General features: G+C 51.5%; 1 protein-coding gene across 1 annotated transcript in view; it reads right to left on the bottom strand.

Annotated features, from left to right (window-relative positions):
• Positions 1-23,562, bottom strand: part of PTPN23 (protein tyrosine phosphatase non-receptor type 23) — a 56,659-nt gene that overhangs the window by 4,557 nt on the left and 28,540 nt on the right. Inside the window, exons 11-23 of the mRNA XM_083703910.1 lie at positions 22,823-22,881; positions 20,900-20,979; positions 19,267-19,381; positions 18,573-18,638; positions 17,254-17,399; positions 14,625-14,954; positions 12,660-12,814; positions 9,897-10,048; positions 8,962-9,141; positions 5,455-7,747; positions 4,200-4,384; positions 1,525-1,629; positions 389-527 (exon numbers count right to left, since the gene is read on the bottom strand). Of these exons, the coding sequence (XP_083560036.1) occupies positions 389-527; positions 1,525-1,629; positions 4,200-4,384; positions 5,455-7,747; positions 8,962-9,141; positions 9,897-10,048; positions 12,660-12,814; positions 14,625-14,954; positions 17,254-17,399; positions 18,573-18,638; positions 19,267-19,381; positions 20,900-20,979; positions 22,823-22,881 (4,005 nt within the window). The remainder of the gene's footprint in view (positions 1-388; positions 528-1,524; positions 1,630-4,199; positions 4,385-5,454; positions 7,748-8,961; positions 9,142-9,896; positions 10,049-12,659; positions 12,815-14,624; positions 14,955-17,253; positions 17,400-18,572; positions 18,639-19,266; positions 19,382-20,899; positions 20,980-22,822; positions 22,882-23,562) is intronic.

Raw genomic sequence — 23,562 nt, forward strand, 5'->3', positions numbered from 1 at the left:
TTTATAGCACAATAAAATACATTCAGAGCCAGCAATTGAGAGACCAATTGCAGGCCAGTTGTCCAGATGGTCCGCACTTGTTTTTGAAGGGAGGTCTTAAACCTACTTGGTCCGCACTTGTTTCTAAATAGGGAGGTCTTAAACCTACTTGGGGGAAAGATCACAAGGAGGGAGCCAGTCAGACCTCTCTTGGGAGGGAATTGCCAATATGGGAACGGCCACAGAAAAGGCTCCCTCTCGTGTTAGCAAGCGACTGGGCCTCAAACGTCAATGCGACCAGGACAAGGTTCACACCCAAGGGTCTTAGCACCCAGCCAAGATCTTTTAGGTGACCCAAGGCTCATGGGCGCCACCCACGGCAGCTCCACCCGCCCCCCACGCCCCCTACCTTCTCCTGAAGCATGTGCTTCCTCTGCTGGCGGATCTTCTTGACCAGCTGGGGCAAGTCCGGGATGCTGTTGCCGGCCTCCACTTCCTGCATGGCGGCGTACAAGAGGCAGAAAGCGCCTGTGCGGCCCACGCCAGAGCTGTGGGGGATGGAGAAGATGAACAGAAGATGAACAAGTCCAGCAGCAGCTACAGACCCAAGTTTGAGAAACTCTGGACTTTCTCCATGCAGGGCATAATTTTTACAAACCTCTTATCGTGTTGCCTCTTTCTTGCCTTTCCTCTAGAACAGCCTTTCTCAACCATGTTGTTGAACTACAACTCCCATCACCCCTAGCAAGCAAGGCCAGAGCTCAGGGATGATGGGAGTTGTAGTCCAACAACATCTGGGGACCCGCAGGTTGAGAACCGCTGCTCTAGAAAGTCCCAAGAGCTGCAATTGTTCCTCTAGTCCCTTGATCGTTTTGCTCACCCTTTTCTGAAACCTTTTTGAACCCTACAATATCCTTTTCGATACAGTGGTACCTCGGGGTACATATGCTTCAGGTTAATGACTCTGCTAACACAGAAATAGTGCTTCAGGTTAAGAACAGTTTCATGTTAAGTAGAGATCTCCGGAACAAATTAAGTACTTAACCTGAAGTACCACTGTACTGCTTTTTAAGGCACTCCGGTTCCAATTACAGTGGTGCCCCGCAAGACGAATGCCTCGCAAGACGAAAAACTCGCTAGACCAAAGAGTTTTCCGTTTTTGAGGTGCTTCGCAAGACGAATTTCCCTATGGGCTTGCTTCGCAAGACGAAAACATCTTGCGAGTTCTTGCGAGTTTTTTCCCTTCCCCTCCCCGTTTTCTAAGCCGCTAATAGCCGCTAAGCCACTAATAGTGCTAATCCGCTAATAGCCGTGCTTCGCAAGACAAAAAAACCACAAGATGAAGAGACTCGCGAAACGAATTAATTTAGTCTTGCGAGGCACCACTGTATCAGGTGCCAGGGCACAGGCAACAGTACAGAGCCGCAGGCAACAAAGCCATCGTGGCAGAGGGGCCCCACAGCTGCCACTTTTGGGATCGGCGGGTTATTGGTCTGACGCACTGCGAGGCTCTGAGTCTGCTTTCCAAGTCTGGCTGTTACTCACCTGCAATGGACGACGATGGGGGTGTGGAGCGGCCGCTGGTGGAGGTAATGGCTGTGCACCTCCTGAATGAAGCGAAGCAGGTCCCCTTTGCTGTCCGGGAGGCCACTGAAGGAAGGGGAAGGAAGGAGAGGGAGAGGGAGAGGGAGAGGGAGAGGGAGAGGGAGAGGGAGAGGGAGAGGGAGGGAGGGAGAGAGAGAGAGAGAGAGAGAGAGAGAGAGAGAGAGAGAGAATGAAGCAAGCATCTTTGCAAAAAGGATTATTCTGCCGTTTGCCAGCTCCCCCGCCACCCTCCCGGATGATCCCTGTTCCTCTAGTTCAGTCTTTCCTAAACTTGGGTCCCCGGCTGTCATTTGCAGGAGCCAGCCAGCAGTAAATCATGCCTTGCAAGTTGGAGTTAGCGCTTTATTAGCAAAAACAGGACCTGCACAGGAGCACCAGGCCTAATGAGTAAATGGAAAGCTGAAACAATCCCTTCCAAGGATGATTGGATATGTAAAATGAGTGAATATGTACCGTTGGCAAAACTAACAGCAGACATAAGATTACAGGTCAAACCAAAACTAGAATGGCAATGCTTCGAAGAACACATGGAAAAACACTGTTCAAAAAAGAATATGTTGATATGCATAGATTAAGGTTGTAGAGTATACAAGAGGGAGATATTTGGAATTGGATATAAGAGGTGTACCATCTAAGGAATGCAATGCTAATATTTAATATAACACATAAAGAAATCGAGACACAGTGGAGGGGAGTCACGGGTAGGGTGTCATTTATGTAATGTCGAATATTTCTGTATATTTTTGATTTACATCTGTTTATTTGTTTATTGTAGGTTTTCTGTTCCTTTGTTCCTTTGTATTCTTTTGTATTATCTAATAAAAAGAAAAAAGAAAAGACCATCTCCGGTAGGTCTGGCCCCCATGAAGCAGTTGCGGAGACAGAAAATCCCCACCGCAACATAGCTGCCAAAATCTCCTGCTCTCCAGGGCTGTTCCCAAGCAATCTGAGACTACGCCAGTGCACCTGGCCTTTGCTCCTCCCACTTCATGCCTCCCCCAGTCCTGGGAGACAAGCAGGGAAGGGGAGCTTGTCCCAGCAGAAGTGGGAGACGCCCGTGACTCTCCACCAGCCTGACTCATTTCTGCCTTTCTCTTCCCACCCACCTGCTTCATCTTCAGCCTCCAATTCTTGATTTCTCTCTATCACAGACTCTCCCTGCTCACTATGCCCTGTTACCCCTTCAGCTTATGACACGGACCACTCATTGTCGTCCCGCCACCACTCCCTAGGCTCTGAGCCTCCCCAGCTGGTTCCTCCCACCATCCCCCTGTGTCCAACCAGTTCATGACATTGCTGGACTACAACTCCCATCATCCCGGGGGGGGGGCCACTAGGGGCACATTGGAAGATGGCCGACAATAACATCTCTCCGACCCACACGAGGTAATTAAGAGGCTGTGATGGGAGTAAGCAGCCTCCTGACCCCCCCCCAAGCGAGTGGGGGGGGACTGCCCTTGCCTGCTGTGCCCTATACCACCCCCAAATTCGAGGGGGGTGGGGGCACTAGGCAGAAAGCCCTTGTGTGGACCTCGGATCTCCTGGACGCTGTCTCTGATTCGTGCCTCTAGCTGCAGCAACTTCAAAAGAAACAATTAGGAGGAAGCTAGTGCACATATTTCAAGGAAGAAGGGGGAGTAAAGACTGCTAATTGAAGAGATCTCTGAGAAAGAAGACGGGTCGGATAAACAGGAATATATCATGAGAAGAAACACCAAGGCTCGGTATGTCGGCAACGGGACTGGATGGGGGGGGGGGGACTTTCTTTTCTTTCCCACAAGTCAGAAATGCCACCTAAATGACCTAAGCTGATGATTTAAGACTGTGTGGAGATAATTTTCTAACCAAAAGCATGTTTTAAGGAGATCGTGGAAAGTATAAGAGCTTTGGGATGACGCAGTAAAAAACAGCGTCGCCATTTTGGCAAGTTCTGTCGAAAGACTTATGTCTGGGAGGAGGAATGGATCTGTTTTCATATTGTGGGCGAGCCTCTTCAGAGGACTAAAAGAAGGCGACAGATTTTTGAAGAATGATGGAAAGACTGCTTTTATTTATGGAATGGATGATATATGGATGATATATGGAAACCATCTTGATATGGTGATTGGACGAACGGAAAAATTCACACAGGATTATAACTGGTGTTTACCTGCTTAAGGAAATTATCAGAAGAGGTCACAAAGAAAAAAGAAAAATACATGAATAAGATGAGATGTGGAAACAAGATAGGACTGGATGGAATTATGAACATTATTTGGACAGATTTGTGGATATTAACGCAGCAGCAAGAAGATGATTGGAATCCCCTTCGGGATCTTGAAATATGGGTCCCCCAACAAAAAACTTAAAATTCGGCTTTGTAATTCAGAATTTATGTGATGTGATTTGATTTGATTGGTCGGTTAATAAAAATTATTTTTTTAAAAAATACAACTCCCATCATCCCTGGCCCTGCTAGCTAGGGATGATGGGAGTTGTAGTCCCAACAACAGCTGGCGACCCAAGTTTGAGAAGCACAGCTCTGGCTGGGCCAGGCAAGTGAGGCACAGCCAGGCCCACCCCTCAGCCTCAGCCTCTCCCCACCGCCCTCCTCGCGTGGGACAAAATTCACATACAGCTCTGGCCAGGAGGAGAACTGCAGGTGGATAACGGTGCGCTTCAAGCTCTGGTCTCGGAACTGCAGCGTGATCATGCGTTCCACGTGTGTCGGGGTGGCCTTGACGCTGGTGAGGACCAGGGTGAGGAGGCCGTGGACCATGGGCTGGCCCCGCTCCATGGGGAAGTAGCGGACAACCTTTTGCTGCAGGAGAGAAAGAGAAATGGGGGGATGTCAGGTGGAAAAAAGGAGGACCAAGGCAGAACACCTCCAGTGCCACCATTTTGGCCTTGCCCCCCCCTCCATGGTTAGAAGGCAGCAGGGGAGGGGAAAGGCCCCCCCACAAGCCTGAGATCCCGGGGAGCTGCCATCAGTTAGAGAAAACAACTTCGGCTCCCCAAACTTTTTTGTTTCTTGGTTCTGTGAACTCGTCTGCCTGCCCTCCGCTGCAAAAAACATCGTTCAGAATAGCGGTTTTGCCCGACCCCACTAAGGAAGATAACACAACACAATTCAAAACGGTAAAAATGAATTGCACCATCTATTCAAAATCCAATTAAAACTGTTTCAAAAAACCTGAATGAACTTGATCCTGGGATAGCAGCTGTTCCAAGGTCATTTACGGGGGGGGGGTTAATCTCCCCAACAGCCGCGGTCTAGGATCCTGCTGTTGGGGTTATGGTGAAGCCACATTTATTTCATTTATTAAATTTGTATAGCACCCTACACCTGTAGGTCTCAAGGCGGCTCACAACCTAGAATCATAGAATCATAGAATCCTAGAGTTGGAAGAGACCACAGGGGCCATCGAGTCCAACCCCCTGCCAAGCAGGAAACACCATCAGAGCACTCCTGACATATGGTTGTCAAGCCTCTGCTTAAAGACCTCCAAAGAAGGAGACTCCACCACACTCCTGGGCAGCAAATTCCACTGTCAAACAGCTCTTACTGTCAGGAAGTTCTTCCTAATGTTTAGGTGGAATCTTCTTTCTACAACCTAAAACTACAACGTTCAATGTTCGATGAACCGCAGTTATGCAAAAGCCAAAACGTCTCAAATTCTTCCAGCTGTGCGCCCCTCAAGGTCAACTGTGGTTAATTTACATCACGCACCAGGTATTATTTGAGGCACTCCCATCCCTTTTTTCCTTCACTTTTTGTTTTTTGTCTTATTATGTCTGTCAATTAGGCTAATTCCATTATTATTATCATCATCATCAACATCATCGTACACTCCACTTGTGACAAATCCTTGTTCCCCCCTTCCTCCTTACTTTCTCGATCTCCTGCTCAGAAACCAGCATGACGACGACGGACACTTTCTGCTCGTAGATCATGAGCCAGAAGTCGGAGGCCGTGCCCACCAGGGGGGCCTGCGTGGCGATGATGGTGGGGCAGTAGGAGGAGAGGTCTTCGATGCGGCTGGCGTTGATGTAGTCATCCTTGCCCGACTGCAGGACGATGCGGTTCTTGTCGTAGGGCATGATGTCCTGGTGCCGGTTCTTCATGGAGTAGCAGCGGGCAATGGCGATGGACAGCTGGCGGGCGTCTTTCTCCTGGGCGTCCTGCAGCTCCTTCCAGACACCGTCCAGCTCGCTGGCGCTCCCCGAGGAAGGGGCCGGCTTCTCCAGGCTGCCCACCACATCCTGGAAGCGCTCCAGCTCCGACAGGAGCCGCCGGATGTGCTCGGGCTTCTCGTAGGGATCCTTCTCGATCAGCTGCACGGCTTTCGGCTTCAGCCCATCCTTGGCATCAGCCTTGGTGGGCTGCAGGAGGGGCTGCCCCACCGAGGCCTTGGCGCCCCCGTGCTGGCTCTCGGGGCTGGAGGACAGGAGGTCGTCGGTGGACGAGTTCTGCCGGGGGAAGCGGGAGGCGTCGGAGGGGCCCTGCGCCAATGGGGCAGCCCCGCCGGGTGCCAGGGAGGAGGGGGGCAGCTGCGGGAGAGGCCCCGAGGGGGGCAGGAGAGAGGGAGCCGGAAGAGTCAGGGAAGGCTGCGGCGAGGGCGCCGGCGAGGGCAAAGCAGCGCCCGGCACCACTGCCGCGCCTGGCAACTGCGCCAGGGCAGGGCTGGGTGCGGGAGGGACGTGGTGAGGGAGGGCCTGGTTGACAGGCTGGGGCTGCCCTCCCAAGGGCATCGGGGCACCTGGAGGGATCTGGGGGGTCCCAGGGCCCAGGGGCGCCGGGCCGGCACCAAAGGCGACCTGGGCTGGCGATCCGGCAGGCAGGGGCTGGATGGAAGCGAGCGACGGGCGAACGGGCAGCTGCTGCTGCTGCTGCTGCCCAGGCCCCATCATGCCCATGGAAATGTTGGGGCCGTGCGACACGGCCGTGGGGTAGGTCAAGGAGTGGGTAGGCAGGGCGTGGCCCCGAGGCAGCTTGTCGTGGGCCGGCCCAAGCTGGTAGTGTTGGGCTCCCAGTTGGGCAGGGTGGCCCTGTCCGAGGGCGGCTTGCGGGGCGCAGACCTGAGTCGGAAAGGGGTGCTGGAAGGGTGGCTGCTGCTGGGGCATTTGGGCCTGGGCCAGGAACTGGGGTGTGTACTGCTGAGGGGGCGGGCCGAGGGGCTGGGGGCGGACCTGCCGGTCCATCGGGGGCTGGAGGGGCCCATGGGGGGAGAAGGCCTGTGGAGGTTGAGCAGAGGAGTAAGGCGGCAGGACCTGCTGCATGAAAGGGGGCCCGCAAGGCTGCGGGTAGGCGAATTGAGCGCTGGGGGTCCCTTGAGGTCCTGCGAAGCCACCCTGGGGAGGCGGAGGAGGCCCTGCCCACTGGGGGAGCGGCCCGGCCATGCCCCTGGGGGCCGTGCAGCTCGAGATGGGGGCCTGGATGCTGTCGACGGTGGTGGTGGCCGGCCGGACCCCCGGCGGGAAGCTGCCGACACCGTACTGGTGTGGGGAGGGAGCGGGGGGCCTAAGTGCCAGAGGGGTGGAGTGGCTGGCTGGGGGGAAGGCCCCGCTGTTGGGGGCCAGCTGCCCCATGCCGTAAACCATGCCCCCTGGGGGAGCAGAGACGGGCATGGGGAGGTGCTGCGGGGAAGTGTGCTGAGGTGGCAGAGCGTAGGCGGGCTGTGAAGCTGGGCCCCGCATGACGCTGGCGCTGGGTGGGTAGGCGGCTGAGGAGGGGGCGGAGCTCATCGGTGGCGGGGCTGCCTGGGGGGCAGAAGGCGGCATCTGGTGGGAGGCCGGCGGGTAAGGAGTTTGTGCGGAGCTGGCCGGGACTCTGGGTGGCGGGTAGTGCCTGTGGGGTGCACCTCGGGCTGCCATCTGGCCTGGGCCGAAGGGAAGCCTGGCCTGGCTCGGCTGGGGGGCAGAGAAGGGTTCCTGGGCAGGGGCCGCTCGCAGGCTGGAATGGGGGAAGGCAGGGTCCAGACCCAGGGCGGCCAAGGCGTCTGGCGGCAGCTGCGCCAGGTGAGCCCCCAGCACCTCGGGGGGCAGGCTGCGGAGCTCCTCCGGGAGGTCGGCCAGGGAGAGGGAGCCGAGGGGCAGCGAGTCAGGCAGCTCAAGGTCAGAGGTCTTCTTCTGGAGCGCCGGCTTGGGGGTGGTGGGCCTGGCAGGAGGCCTCTTCTTCAGTTCCCTGCCAAGGCAAGGCCACAGAGAAGCCGCGTGAGATGGGCACCCACTCCCAAGCACCCCCTTGCCCCCAGAGGGTCCCCGTACAGGGACTACTGTAATTCGCTCTACCCGGGGCTGCCCTTGAAGCTGTCCCAGAAACTCCAGCGGGTGCAGAATGCTGCAGAGAGGGTCCTCAGGGGGTCCCTGCCATGGGAGCATATTCACCCAGTGCTTTTCCAGTTGCACTGGCTCCCGGTGGAGTACAGGGTCAGGTTCAAGGTGCTGGTTTTGACTTTTAAAGTCCTTTGTGGCTTAGGGCCCTCCTTACGGCACCGCCTCTCCTGGTCTGCCCCACAGAGGAACTTAAGGTCCATGAATAACCATAGTTTTGAGGTCTCGGGCCCTAAGGAAGTCAGTCTATTCTCCACCAGGGCCAGGGCCTTCTCAGTGACGGCTCCAACCTGGTGGAATGCTCTGTTCCCATGAGACCAGGGCCCTTCAGGATTTAACCACCTTCCGTCTGGCCTGTAAGACAGAGCTATTCTGCCTGGCCTTTAATTTGAATTCAGCCTGGTCTTTTATTTCCCTTCTCTTCCCTCCCCCTCCCCTTTTATGAAGATCACCCACTCTGAGACCCCACAGCCAATTCTCCCCTGGCCTCCTCGCTAGCCCAATTAGGACCAATTCAGCCAGCTAGCCCTGGGGATTATCTGTCTGACTTTTGAATTTTATTGTTATTCATGTTTTTATACTGTATTTTATGCTGCTTTTATAACTAAGTGTTTTAAAGTGTTTTAAATTTGTTGTTAGCTGCCCTGAGCCCCGTTTTTTAACCAGGAAGGGCAGGGTATAAATAATAAAAAAATTATTATTATTATTAAAACCCCAGGTGTCTGTATATATTTTTAAAAAAACCTGCTGTTCTGATCATCACCTAAACCAGCCTTTCTCAATCTGGTGTCCCTGGATAGTGTTGGAATACAATTCCCATCAACTTTGGAACTCCCTGCCACAGGAGGCAGCGCTGGCCACCAAGCTGGATGGCTTTAAAGGAAGGAGGCACAAAGTCACAGAGGAGAAGGCCAACAATGGCTACTAGCCAGGATGTCTCTGTTCTGCCTCCACAGTTGGAGGCAGTGATGCTTCTGAATACCAGTTTTAGGGCGGAAAAGCAGAGCAGAAACCTGTACTCTCGCAGACACCCACCCACTTGCACCCGGAGCCAAGCCACCTTACCTCTCCAGGAGCTGCTGCCTGGCCACCTCGGCTCCCTTGCAGGCAGTCCGGGATTTCTCCAGCAGTTTGGCCACTTTGCTCTCCAAGTCGGCGTAGAAATCCTTCCCTTCCTGGGATTTCTTCATCAGGTCCTCGTAAGCCTCGTAGGAAGCTACCAGTGTCTGCAAAGAGGTGTTCCACCTGGGGGGACGGCAGGAAAGGAGGGTCAGGATTAGGAAGAGGGGTGTTTGCAGGACCCCTCAGAAAGCGCGCAGAGCCAGGAGAGGCATTCACACATGCCTGGGCACAAGGGCTGAGCTGTACCAAACAACAACTTCTCAAGATGGTCAAAGGCCCGGAAACGATGCCTTCTGAGGAACGGCTAAGGGAGCTGGGCATGTTTAGCCTGGAGAAGAGGAGGTTAAGGGGTGATATGATAGCCATGTTCAAATATATAAAAGGATGTCACATAGAGGAGGGAGAAAGGTTGTTTTCTGCTGCTCCAGAGAAGCGGACACGGAGCAATGGCTCCAAACTACAAGAAAGAAGATTCCACCTAAACATTAGGAAGAACTTCCTGACAGTAAGAGCTGTTTGACAGTGGAATTTGCTGCCAAGGAGTGTGGTGGAGTCTCCTTCTTTGGAGGTCTTTAAGCAGAGGCTTGACAACCATATGTCCGGAGTGCTCTAATGGTGTTTCCTGCTTGGCAGGGGGTTGGACTCGATGGCCCTTGTGGTCTCTTCCAACTCTAGGATTCTAAGACAGGAGCCCAAGCACTGTGTAATTTAACCCACCGTTCTCGTTGCACCAATAATCTCTGGCTGCTGCCTCCCTGCTGGCATCTAGCTGGCAGAACATCAAACTTTTGCCAGGCTGCCAAGCCTCCCACCAACCGTTCCTCAGGTTTTGGACACCAGAAATCCAAAAACCGCTTCTCTTCCCCCCGGCCACTCACTTGTGTTCCACCTCTGCCAGGACCTTGCGTACGGCCGCATACTTGACGTTGGCGTCCGTCAGGGCTTTGAGGATGTTCTCCTGGGCGGTCAGGTTCTGTTCCAGGTAGACCTTGATCTGGTCATACTTCTTCAGCTGCTCCTCGAAGAGTTTCTGGAGAGAGATGGAGGAGAAGTCAAGGCAAAGCTACAATAGGCTGGGGAGGAGGGAGAAGGGGATTCTGGGAATTGGTTGAGGCAGGGAGAGTTAGCCGGTGGGGCATGTGAAATGAATACCAGAGCATCTTTTCGGTCTTTGGGTTATCTGAGGCGCGGAGAAAGGACCACAGCTCAGTGGAAGAGGGTCTGCCTGGCCAGCAGGTGGTCCTGGGTTCAAGCCCAAAGGGCAACTCCAGGTAAGGCTGGGAGAAAACCCTGCCTCAATTCCTAGACTTAAGAGTTCCATTAAGAGTTTGGGTGTAATCTTCGACACCTCCCTCTCTATGGAGGCGGCATTTTTTCATCTCCACCAAGATAAGCAGTTGGCTCCTTACCTCTCTCGCCCTGACCTAGCCACTGTGATCCACGCGACGGCCACCTCCAGACTGGATTATTGTAACTCGCTCTACGTGGGGCTGCCCTTGAGACTGACCCAGAAACTCCAGCGGGTGCAGAATGCTGCGGCGAGGCTCCTTATGGGGTCTTCGCTGCGAGATCATATTCATCCAGTACTATACCAGCTGCAATGGCTCCCGGTGGAGTACAGGATCAGGTTTAAGGTGCTGGTTTTAACCTTTAAAGCCCTATATGGCCTAGGACCCTCGTACCTACGGGACCGCCTCTCCTGGTATGCCCCACAGAGGAAAATACGGTCTGCAAATAAAAACATCCTCAAGGTCCCAGGCCTCAGAGAGGTTAGGCTGGCCTCAACTAGAGCCAGGGCTTTTTCGGCTGTGGCCCCGATCTGGTGGAATGCTCTGTCCCAAGAGACTAGGGCCCTGCGGGACTTGACATCTTTCCACAGGGCCTGCAAGACAGAGCTGTTCCACCAGGCCTTTGGCCAGGGCACAGCCTGACCACCTCCTTTGGCACTCTTTGCGGAGTTCTGGCCCAATGGTTGCCATTGGCTTGATTTGAATTAATTTTATAATGAATGATTTTAGAGCCTTGTGTTGTACTGTTTTATTGTTGTTAGCCGCCTTGAGCCCAGCTTCGGCTGGGGAGGGCGGGATATAAATAAAATTTATTATAATAATTATTATTAGAGTGCCTGGAATTTCTAGAGAAATTCAACACCCTCTTCTGATTAGACTTTCATTTTGATGTGTGCAGAAAAGAAAAACAAGTCCTTAAATGTTGCCTTAGCTGCCTCCCCAATTGATCTCTCTACTGAGACAAGAGAGAGAAGTGTCAGTCTTTGTATAAACTGGAGATGGATCTGTGAGAAAGTCAGGGAAGAGGGAATTGGGAGAGGTGTCTGTGCCTTCGCCAGAAAGCTTGCTCCTGCTGCATTTCGCTACTCTGAACATAACAGAGCCTGCAGGATCAGGCCAGTGGCCAACCAGACGCCTTTTCTAGTAAACCTACAAGTAGAATCTGAGCACCAGAGTCCTCTCTCCCCTCCAGCGGTTTCCAGCAAGGAACGCTCTGCCTCATGAGACCAGGGCCCTGCAGGATCTGATTTCTTTCCGCAGGGCCTGTAAGACCCTACCTACAGGACCGCCTCTCCTAGTATGTCCCACAGAGAAACTTACAGTCTTCAAATAAAAACATCTTGAAGGTCCCAGGTCACAGAGAGGGTAGGCTGGCCTCAACTAGAGCCAGGGCTTTTTGGCTCTAGTTCTGCCTGGCCTTTGGCTTGGAATCAACTTGATCCCCTCTTTCCTTTCTTCTTCTGTGATGGAACGCCTATTTGGGGACTTCCCTGGCTTTTTTCTGGACCACGTAGGACCAGTCTGGCCTTACTGAAGATTTGACAGTTTCCCCCCAAAAGGTTTTGATTTGAGTTTCTACTGAAATGAGGCTGCATTTTAATGTTGTATTTTAATCTTGTTTTTATACATGGTGTTAGCCACCCTGAGCCCGGTCTTGGCTGGGGAGGGCGGAGTATTAATAATAATAATAATAATAATAATAATAATAATAATAATAAATACCATTGCTTTTCTTGGGAGAAAAGCAATGACAAACCTAGACAGTGCTGGAGAAGACTCTTGAGAGTCCCATGGACTGCAAGAAGAACAAACCTCTCCATTCTGAAGGAAATCAGCCCTGAGTGCTCACTGGAAGGACAGATCGTGAAGTTGAGGCTCCAAGACTTTGGCCACCTCATGAGAAGAGAAGACTCCCTGGAAAAGACCCTGAAGTTGGGAACGATGGAGGGCAGAAGGAGAAGGGGACGACAGAGGACGAGATGGTGGGACAGTGTTCTCAAAGCTACCAGCATGAGTTTGACCAAACTGCGGGAGGTAGTGGAAAACAGGAGTGCCTGGCGTGCTCTGGTCCAGGGGGTCACAAAGAGTCAGATACGACTAAACAACATGACAACCATGGAGGCAGAGAACAACTGACAACAGCCAACAGCCCTCTCCTTTGTGATTTTGACTAATCCTCTTTGAACGTCATGCAGTTCGTGGCCACAACTACATAACTTGCCCGTCTATTTTCCGGATGGCATTTATGTTCTTGTGATTCGCTTTCCCATCAGCTTCAGGAGGAACTGGGTGGCGATGGTGGTGCAGAACGGCCGAACGGACACCCTGCCTCCCTCCCTCCCAGCCGCTCACCTTCATCTCAGACCGGTCTGTCGTCACCAGCGAGGTGGTGATGTCGTCCTTCTGGATCATCTCGCGCAGCTGCTGCTCCAGGGAGACCCGCTGGTCCTTCATCTCCTGCACTTTGGCCAAGATCCTCTTCAAGGTCTGCATTGCCTGCTGGTCGTCTAGGGAGGAAAGAGGCAGACAGGGGCTGATGGGATTTGTAGTCCAAAAGACATCTCCAGGGCAGCAGGTTGGCAAAAAAATTTAATTTTTATTTTAAGGTGCAGGATTTCAATTACTGCTCCAGGATTAATGCTGCCATCTACAGTGGTGCCTCGCAAGACGAAACTAATCCGTTCCGTGAGTCTCTTCGTCTTGCGGTTTTTTTCGTCTTGCGAAGCACGGCTATTAGCGGCTTAGCGGCTATTAGCGGCTATTAACGGCTTAACGGCTTTAAGAAAAAGGAAACGAAGTCGCAACAACTCGCAAGACGTTTCGTCTTGCAAAGCAAGCCCATAGGGAAATTTGTCTTGCGGAACGACGCAAAAAACGAAAAACCCTTTCATCTTGCGCGTTTTTCGTCTTGTGAGGCATTCGTCTTGTGAGGCACCACTGTATCTAGATTACACAAAATGGACGTGTTCCCATACTCTGGTCTGCATTTTTAAAAACAGGCATTGAATAATTCCTTCTTCCCAAAGAGTGGCCCCAGAGTCCCATGGCCTACAACCGGTGAGCTGGGACCCACAACTGGGTGACAACCTGATCTCAGGTGTGTGACAACAGCAGCACTATCATCAGGGTAAAGAGAGAGATAAAAACTTTAAGAAGCAGGTTCCCCCAAATTTATGTTTGGGTTGCAGGAGGATCCTGGATCTGAAACGGCTGAAGGAAACTGCTCTAGAAATCAGTCTCTGCAGATCCTGAAACATCACCCCAAGCTGCCATGAAGCTCACCGCTTGGCCCTGTAGACCTGAAGGAGCGTCTCCACCCCCATTGTCCAGCCCAGACACTGAGGTCCAGCTCCAAGGGCCTTCTGGAAGTTCCCTCCCTGCGAGAAGTGAGGTTACAGGGAACCAGGCAGAGGGCCTTCTCGGTGGTGGCGCCCGCCCTGTGGAACGCCCTCCCACCAGATGTCAAGGAGATAAACAACTATCTGACATTTAGAAGACATCTGAAGGCAGCCCTGTATTGGGACTTTTTGAATGCCTGATGTTTTTGAATGCCTGATGGCAGCACATTAACATAAAATGAAATAATGAAATGAAATAATTATAAGGGTGGTTGTGAGGATAAAATGGAGAATCATACACACCAACTTGAACTCCTTGGAGGAAAGACAGGAGATATATGTAATAATGGTCATTATATAGGTTAAGGTAAAGGACCCCTGGATTTTTAAGTCCAGTCAAAGGCGACTCTGGGGTTGCGGCGCTCATCTCGCTTTCAGGCCAAGGGAGCCGGCGTTTGTCCACAGACAGCTTTCCAGCTCATGTGGCCAGCAGGACTAAACCGCTTCTGGCACAACGGAACACCGTGACGGAAACCGAGCGCACGGAAACGGTGTTTAACTTCCCGCCACATTGGTACCTATTTATCTACTTGGACTGGCGTGCTTTCGAACTGCTAGGTTGGCAGGAGCAGGGACTGAACAACGGGAGCTCACCCCGTCGCGGGGATTCGAACCGCCGACCTTCCGATCGGCGATCCCAAGAGTCTCAGTGGTTTAGACCACAGCGCCACCCGTATCCCTGGTCTTTACATAGCTCTGCTTAGCAGGGGAGGGGAAGGCACCGGGGGCTTCCCCCATATTTCAGAGAGTGTATAATCACACAATTGTAGAGTTGGGACCCCAATGGGCTATCCAGACAACCCCCTGAAATGCAGGAACCGCAGCTATAGAATCCATGATTCGCGGCGCCCGTGGGCTCGACCGGCAGGAAGCCGTAACAGAGCAGAGACGGCAGCAACCGCCTTCTTGTCCTCCTCACCTTCCGTCAGGCTGGGGGTGGGCAAGGCGGCCCTCACTTGCTCCAGGGGGCCGCTGAGCAGCCGCAGGTTGCTGATGTGCAGGTTCATGGCCTTGTGGAGCTCCGTGTTGGTGAAGCTGGCCTTCTCGTGTACCTCCATATACTTGGCCCACTCCTTGGCTACTTCCGCCAGCCCGGAGGAGGAGGGCGGGGTGGGAGGGGAGCCCTGCTGCGGGGGCAGCTTCCCCCCCAGCGCCTCCTTCAGCTTCTGTTCCTGGGCCTCGTCCTCATCTAGCAGGTCCCTGATCTCCTTCAGAGACGCTTCGACGTCCGTGAAAACGCCAGAGAGCACTGGAGGGGAGCAGAGGGAGAGATTTTGAGACTTCACAACATTGGCGGGGCTGCCCATCCGCCCAAATCCCTTCCGCCTTTGCAAGTCTCCCCACGCTCCAAACTTTTAAGCCCCTGATCTCGGAGGCTTAAAGGGGGAACAGGACCTTTTCCAAGTCTCCCAATGCTTCCTTTTATATATATATAATTTGTATTAAGAATTTCAGCATAACCATTTATCAAAGACATATCATCCTCATTTCGCACCCCCCTATTTTTCCCTTCCCCCCCCCCAAGAAAATCCCACCTTCCCACCCCAGTCTGGACTGCCCTCAGCTCCTCCCTCTGTTTTTTCAGTATATCTTATTCTCTGCATATTGACAAAAGAACTGTGGGCAAGGGAAATTGATGGACTATGTGGAACTGGCGAAATTGACGCACAAACTCCGTGATAAGGGCAACTGTGACTTTAAAGGAGAATGGGAGCCTTTTACCAAGTCCTTAAAGAAACAGCAAAATGAACTGGGCTCCTTGGCAGGTTTTCAATAAACAAAAACAAATTTGTTATTGGTGATATATAGACAGGTAATTTAAGGATCCCAATGCTTCCTTCTTAAGCCTACAAGACAGGGGACTTAAAGGAGAAGAGACTTGCAGGAGAACAGAAGAACAGTCTATTGGATCAGGCCATTGGACCATCTAGTCCACCATCCTGTTCTCACAGGGGCCAACATGATGCCTGTGGGAAACCAGCAAGCAGGATTCGAACACAGGAGCCCTCTCCCCTCTTGCTGTTTCCAGGAGCTGGCTTTTGGAGGCATTGCTATCGGAGCAGAGCATAAGTGGCTTCGTTGCTAGTAGCTAATGATAGCCCTATACTCCATGAATTTGAATCATCCTCTTTTAAAGCCATCTAGAATGGTGGCCGTCGCTGTCTCCTGTGGCAGGCAGTTCCACAGTTTAACTGCACTTCAGCTTCACTGAACATCTACGAGTTTTAGTGTTATGAGAGAGGGAGATAAAACTTTTATCTAGCCACTTTCTCCATCCCATGCCTGATTTCATAAACCGCTATCGCGCCACCTCTCACCTTTCCTCCAAACTTAAAAGTCCCAAAACACGGCCACCTTTCTGTATAGGGAAGTTGCTGAATCCCCTTGATCGTTTGGGCATCCCTTTTCCAATTTCTCCTCCGGAGGCTCAAGAAGGAGGCTCAGGAAGCCATCTTAAGCAGCCTGTGAGCTGCTTCAAAGGGCGCTTTTGCACACAGCTGTGATCGCTGCTCAGTGGAATAGGTAAAGGTAAAAGTAAAGGGACCCCTGACCATTAGGTCCAGTCATGACCGACTATGGGGTTGCGGCACTCATCTCGCTTTATTGGCTGAGGGAGCCGGCGTACAGCTTCCGGGTCATGTGGCCAGCATGACGAAGCCGCCTCTGGCGAACCAGAGCAGCGCACAGAAACGCCGTGTACCTTCCCGCCGGAGCGGTACCTAATTATCTAATTATCACCCCGCCGCGGGGATTAGAACCGCCGACCTTCTGATTGGCAAGTCCTAGGCTCTGTGGTTTAACCCACAGTGCCACCCGCGTCCCGCTCAGTGGAATAGCAAGGATTAAATCCTGCTCCCTTGGGTGTGCAATCTTGCAAACTAGGATTAAAATCCTGTCCTCCACCCCATCGGCTGTCATCGCCAAAGACATCAGCTGATGGGCATGGTTTGGGGGAAATGTTCTTGCAGGCCAAGACTGGCCCAGAGGCTGCAGGTTCCCAGCCCCAGTGTATAACATTGTTGTACAGTGGTGCCCCGCAAGAAGAACGCCTCGCAAGACGGAAAACCCGCTAGACGAAAAGGTTTTCCGTTTTGGAGGCGCTTCGCAAAACGAATTTCCCTATGGGCTTGCTTCGCAAGACGAAAATGTCTTGCAAATTCCTGCGGGTTTTTTCCCCCTTTCCCCCCCTTTTCCTAAGCTGCTAAGCCGCTTATCAGCTGATCCGCTAATAAGCCGCTTAACAGCTGATCCGCTAAAAGCCGCTAAACCGCTAATAGCGCTAATCCGCTAAGCCGTCAATGGGCTTGCTTCGCAAGACAAAAAAAGCGCTATACGAAGAGCCTCACGGAACGGATTAATTTCGTCTTGCGAGGCACCACTGTACTACGTGTTCCAACACAAAAGCTTACAGTCAATTACTATATAAGTTTAAACAAGCAGCTAGTCCCTCAGCAACTCCATCACAAGTTCTCCACCCCTGGTAAAAACCTGAGCGGTTTCTTCCTTGCACGCACATACACACCTCATCCCCAGTCCCATAAACCTACCCTGCATGGACTGAACAAGGTTTTTCACAGTCTCTGGGCGCACGCTGAGCGCTGCGCATTTCTCCATCAAGACGGGCGGGATGTGGTTGTACATGTCCAGGTTGTCGACGGTCTCGGGGTCCAGCTGCAACGAGTCCATGAATTGTCTACAAAGAAAGAAGAGTAACAGGAGGGGTCACAGGGCAGAGCTTGGGTGCTCCCATCCCTAGGCGGAGCCTCAAAAGGACTGGAAACCAACAGGCATCCCCAAACTCGGCCCTCCAGATGTTTTGGGACTACAACTCCCATCATCCCTAGCTAACATGATCAGTGGTCAGGGATGATGGGAATTGTAGTCCCAAAAATATCTGGAGGGCCAAGTTTGGCCATGCCTGACATATGTAGTATCAAATTAGTGCCTGACATATGTAGTCCCAAAACATCTGGAGTTTGGGGGTGCCTGCTATAACACAAACTGGTTATTTATAGCCTTATTTATAGCCACATCGGAGAAACTGACCCAGGAACTTTGCGTTCTCAAAGGGGAAATTCCAGCAAATTCCAAATATGACATCTTCTGGCGCCATTTTGATTAACATATTGGCCTGAATATAAAAAACTCCAGCGGGTGCAGAATGCTGCGGCGAGGCTCCTTACGGGGTCCTTGCTGCGGGATCACATTCACCCGGTGCTATACCAGCTGCACTGGCTACCAGTGGAGTCCAAGATCAGGTTTAAAGTGCTAGTTTTAACCTTTAAAGCCCTATACGGCATAGGACCCTCGTACCTACGGGACCGCCTCTTCTGTTATGTCCCACGGAGGACCCTACGGTCTTCAAATAAAATCATCTTGGAGGTCCCAGGCCGCAGGGAGGTTAGGCTGGCCTCAACCAGAGCCAGGGCTTCTTTGGCCGTGGCCCCGATCTGGTGGAGTGCTCTGTCCCAAGAGAGTAGGGCCCTTCGGGACTTGACATCTTTCCGCAAGGCCTGCAAGACAGAGCTGTTCCACCAGGCCTTTGGCCAAGGCACAGTCTGACCCCCTCCTTTGGTAATCCTCACAGAACTGTAGCCCAATAGCTTCCATGAATTTGATTTTGAATTAATTTTAAAATGAATCGATTTTAGAATGTTGTGTTACTTTTATTGTTGTTAGCCGCTCTGAGCCCGGCTTCGGCTGGGGAGGGCGGGATATAAATAAAAATGTATTAGGATGATGATGCGGCGAGACCACCCCTGTGACCCATGAGTAAAGAGGCAGCCCCCCCTCACCCCATCCTCCATGGTGACTTCCCCCAGTCCCAACTTCAGGGTCCCAGATCCCGCGAGCCTTAAATACGTACTCCAGGACTTCATTTTTGGCGTCAATCTTGGCCATCACTTCTCTCAGCAGCTTGGCCTTCTCTTCGCTGCAAGGGAAACACAGAGGCTTATTCTATACAGCAATACCTCCGCGAACGTCCACCTTGTCTAGCGTCCGTTCCGGCGAACGTCCATGGTAAACCCAGAAGTACCAGAACGGGTTATTTCCAGGTTTGCCACTCGCGCATGCGCAGAAGCGCAAACTACTCCATGCACAGAGATGCAGCCTTTGCCCAGCGTCCATTTTGGCAAGAGGTCCACAAGCTGCGTGTATTCCATCAGCTTAAATTGCCATTCACTCATTTTCCATTTTGGGGCTAACAAAACACGGGCCGCAGTAGTGGCATACATAGATAGCCTTTTTTTTTTTTGACACCTGGAGATTTCCGTCTGAATTATCCCCAACAAAAAGAAATCTGGTGGGGTTTTTTGGAAAGTACCTTTAAACCTTTTTTCCAACTCATTTTAAATTATTTCACAATGCTATTTTACCCTTTAACGGGTCCAATAATAAATTCTTCTTCTTCGTATAAATAATAAATTCTTCTTCTTCTCCTTGCCTTGCTATCAAGCCTCTCATCTCGACCCTTTAATCCCCACCTGTTTTCCTGCAGCCCCCCCTCCAATGGACCTGGCAGGCAAAACAGTCTCCCAGAATGCAAAGCAGCTGCTCACCTGTAGAGCGAAGAGGCCTCATGGGCAGCCATTGGAACCAGCTTGGCAAAAATGTCAGGGCCTGTGACAGCCGGATCTGTAGGGTTGACGGGAAGGGCTTTCACCAGAGGAGCGCCTGCGGACGAAGTAATGTTGGGTTAATAAAGCACTTGAGAACAGAGAGTTGATTCCTAAAAAAGGTAAAGGTAAAGGACCATAGGCAACTATGGGGTTGTGGCGCTCATCTTGCTTTCAGGCCAAGGGAGCAGGCGTTTGTCTGCAAACAATTTTCCGGGTTATGTGGCCAGCAGGACTAAACCGCTTCTGGCACACCAGAACATTGTGACGGAAACCAGAGCGCACGGAAATGCCGTTTAACTTCCCACCGGAGTGGTATCTATTTATCTACTTAATCTGGTGTGCTTTGGAACTGCTAGGTTGGGAGGAGCTGGGACAGAGCAATGGGAGCTCACCCCGTCGTGGGGATTTGAACCGCCAACCTTCTGATAGGCAAGCCCAAAAGGCTCAGTGGTTTAGACTACAGAGCCACCCGCGTCCCTAGAGGTGATACCTAGGACCCATGGAGTGCTGATAATCATGTAGCTTCTGTAAATGTTTAAGTTTACCCAGTCCTGCATGCTTATTTGGCTTTTATTATTACGACTACATTTATATCACACCCTTCCTCACTTTTGTGGGCAGCGATTTAACAAGTTGTAAAGAAATCTGAACGGCCCACAACAAAAGACAAGGTAAGCCAATCACTGCCACAAAAGCCCAGCCCATCAAGATGCAGCAAAACCTTCCCCAATATCATGGCGTCAGCAGGAAACATCTGACGAAAGATCCCCCGCTAGCCTCCGCTCAAAGCCTGGGAGAATAAGAAAGTTTTTGATCGTCATCAAAAGGCAGCCAAAAGTGATGCCGATCAGCTTTCATAACTACCCGCTGCACATTTATGCTTTGGGTAGCCCTATGCTACATCCGATATGAAGGATGTTGCGAAAAAATGCATGATGGGAGTTGTAGTTCAAAACATCTGGAGGGCGCCTGGTTGGGGAAGGATGGGCTTCATCTGGCCTACCGAAGACCAGCAGGCAGAGAAGGCGATAGGGAATGCTCCAAAGCTGGGATAGCTCAGCTGGTAGAGCGTGAGAGTCTTAATCTCAGGGTTGTGGGTTTGAGTCACACGTTGTGGAAGATATTCCTGCATATGTTTTGACTCCACAGAGTGGGAAGTGACGGAGACAGGATGTTTGTGTTCCTGTGTTCCGTGAAGTGGGACTGTTGTCCTTTGTTCTTTTTCTCTTTGCTGTCTGATACTAGAGAGAGACGGAGCCATGTTGCAGTGCTCCGTGTGTGTTTATATGTAAATAAAGTAGATTAGCCAAAATGCTGAGTTGCTGGGGTCTGTCACACAAGCTGCGAAGACTCTGCGGATCCCTACGTGTGCCAGTGTCGTTTGGCATCGGTCGCTGTGATGTTCGGGCTGAAGAAAGCTTATGAAGCTCCCGAACGTTCGACTAGGAGGGAGGGAACATGCCAGTCGGGCATGTGTCTCTGCCAGGGTCCTACTCGAGTGTAGGCTGAACTCCTGACCGCTGGAGGCGGTCCAACTTTACAATTCTGTGAAAACAGAGTGTCTTGACTTTACCTTTCACCGACTGCAAGGTATCCAGAGCAGGGACAGCTTCATGGTAGATGAAGTCATTGTCCTTTTTGGCAGAGTTGTACCTGCAAAGTGACAACAGGCTTGAAGGGCGTTGCTGCTGGGGGGAGGGGCTCAGGAAGAAGTATCACATATTTTTGCTTCAGGTACAGTTCCAAGAAAGCAGCCAATATCATAGTTGTACATTTTCAAAGGGTGTTATGTTTAGCGATGCCCCACACCCAAAGTCAGAGGAACTACAGACAGTGGGACTTTTTTTGGGGGGGGGGCTCCAGAAATATGGGGAATACTAGGTAAAAGCAAAACTTGGAAAGAGGGAAGGAGGCGGGGGTGTTCTGGTCAGTAACTCCTTACGTCCCAAGCCCAAAGTGAAAACTTGCAAATCTGTGTGCATTTCTTTCTTTTTCAATTGAAACTTTCCCAACATAGAATACAATAAAAAAACAGATGACTCTGAATAAAAATGGAAAAAGTAAATAAAGAAAAAAAAGAGGAAGAAAATAATGCAAAGCTCTCTATCAGGGGGAGATCTTAATTAACCCTTTTCTCGCATAAAAAGGGGGTGGACCCTCAAAGCTCTCAACTATGAGCGTCTCGTTCTTTTCCCATGCATGTATTTCTTGAATTCATTACTCTATGTAGAGTAACTTAGGAATCCAAACGTGTGGTCCACAAATGACAACATTTTAGAGGTTCCAGGTTGCAAGGTGGTTCGATTGGTCTCAACTAGGGCCAGGGCCTTTTCAGTACTGGCCCCGACTTGGTGGAACACTCTGTCCCAAGAGACCAGGGCCCTGCGGGACTTGACATCTTTCTGCAGGACCTGCAAGACAAGAGCTGTTCCGCCTGGCCTTTGGTTTGGACTGAGTCTGACCCTTATGTTTCCCTCCCCTTACGGTTTTGATCCATGGGCTACTTTTAAAATAAGGCTGAATTTTAAATTGCATTTTAACCTGTATTTTAAATTGGTCCCCCCCCATTATGTTTTTACTGTAATTTTACTAGTGTTAGCTGTCCTGAGCCCAGCTCTGGCCAGGCAGGGCGGGGTATAAATACAATTTATTATTGTTGTTGTTGTTAGTTTTTTTAAAAAAAGGTTTTCTAGTCCTCATGGTTTCACAGAATCACAAAAATACGGAGGGAATGCCTGGAAGAACAGAACTGAGCAAAGCAAAGCAAAGGTCTATGCCTTTATCAGAGGGAGATCTTAATTAACCCTTGTCTCGCATAAAAAGGGGGTGGACGCTCCCAGCTCTCACCTGGGAGAGCCTCGTTCTTCTCACATGCGTGCGTTTCTTGAAATTATTACTCTATGTAGAGTAACTTAGGAATCCAAGCGCATGGTATGTTAAAAAAAAAGGTTTTCTAGCCCTCATGGTTTCACAGAATCACAAAAATATGCAGGGAATGCCTGGAAGAACAGAACTGAGCAAAGCAAAGCAAAGGTCTATGCCTTTATCAGAGGGAGATCTTAATTAACCCTTGTCTCGCATAAAAAGGGGGTGGACGCTCCCAGCTCTCACCTGGGAGAGCCTCGTTCTTCTCACATGCGTGCGTTTCTTGAAATTATTACTCTATGTAGAGTAACTTAGGAATCCAAGCGCATGGTATGTTAAAAAAAAAAGGTTTTCTAGCCCTCATGGTTTCACAGAATCACAAAAATAAGCAGGGAATGCCTGGAAGAGCAGAACTGAGCAAAGCAAAGGTCTACGGGTGAGACCACCAGACCCGTCAACATCTGACTTCTGATTGACAGTGGGTCTCCCAATTTCTGGACAGGAGTGCGCTCCCCCCCCTCTCTGCACCAGGCAGGCTCTCTTGGTGCAGAGCTGAGATTAGGGAAGGGAACTGGTGTGACAGGGACCCAGGCCCAGGCATGCCAAGAGTTAACGGGTAGCAGAGACTCACTTTCCTCCAATGACATCCATGGTGAACCTAAGGGCTTCCTGCACGGTCTCAGGCTGACCCTGAAAGGGGAAATGTCAGGTTCAAAACATATCCATAATAAGCAGGTGGTCCGCAGGCAGAGATGGCGGGAGGCAGGATAGAGGTACACCAACAATTCCCAAAGCAGGCAGTAGCAGCCACTGGGGGGATTCTCTAGGTAAAGGTAAAGGGCCCCCTGACCATTAGGTCCAGTCGTGGCCGACTCTGGGGTTGCGGCGCTCATCTCGCTTTATTGGCTGAGGGAGCCGGCGTCCAGCTTCCGGGTCATGTGGCCAGCAGGACTAAGCCGCTTCTGGCGAACCAGAGCAGCGCACGGAAACGCCGTTCACCTTCCCGCTGGAGTGGTACCTATTTATCTACTTGCACTTTGACGTGCTTTCGAACTGCTAGGTTGGCAGGAGCAGGGACTGAGCAACGGGAGCTCACCCCGTCACGGGGATTTGAACCTTCTGATCGGCAAGTCCTAGGCTCTGCGGTTTAACCCACAGCGCCACCCGTGTCCCTTGGGGGGATTCTCTAGGGGGAAGCTAAGAGGCAGGGGGGCAGCGGGGAGGGGACTCAGCCATCGACAGCCCTCTCCTCCATCAATTGGTCCAATCCTCTTTTAAAACCATCCAAGTTGGGGGCCATCATTGCCTCCACAGTTTAACTAAATAACTTTTCAAGCCACTTTCGGGAAGGGGGTAGGAAGAAAGGTGTAC

Source organism: Podarcis gaigeae (genome assembly GCF_964106915.1).
Source record: "Podarcis gaigeae genome assembly, chromosome: 12".
NCBI lineage: Eukaryota > Metazoa > Chordata > Lepidosauria > Squamata > Lacertidae > Podarcis > Podarcis gaigeae.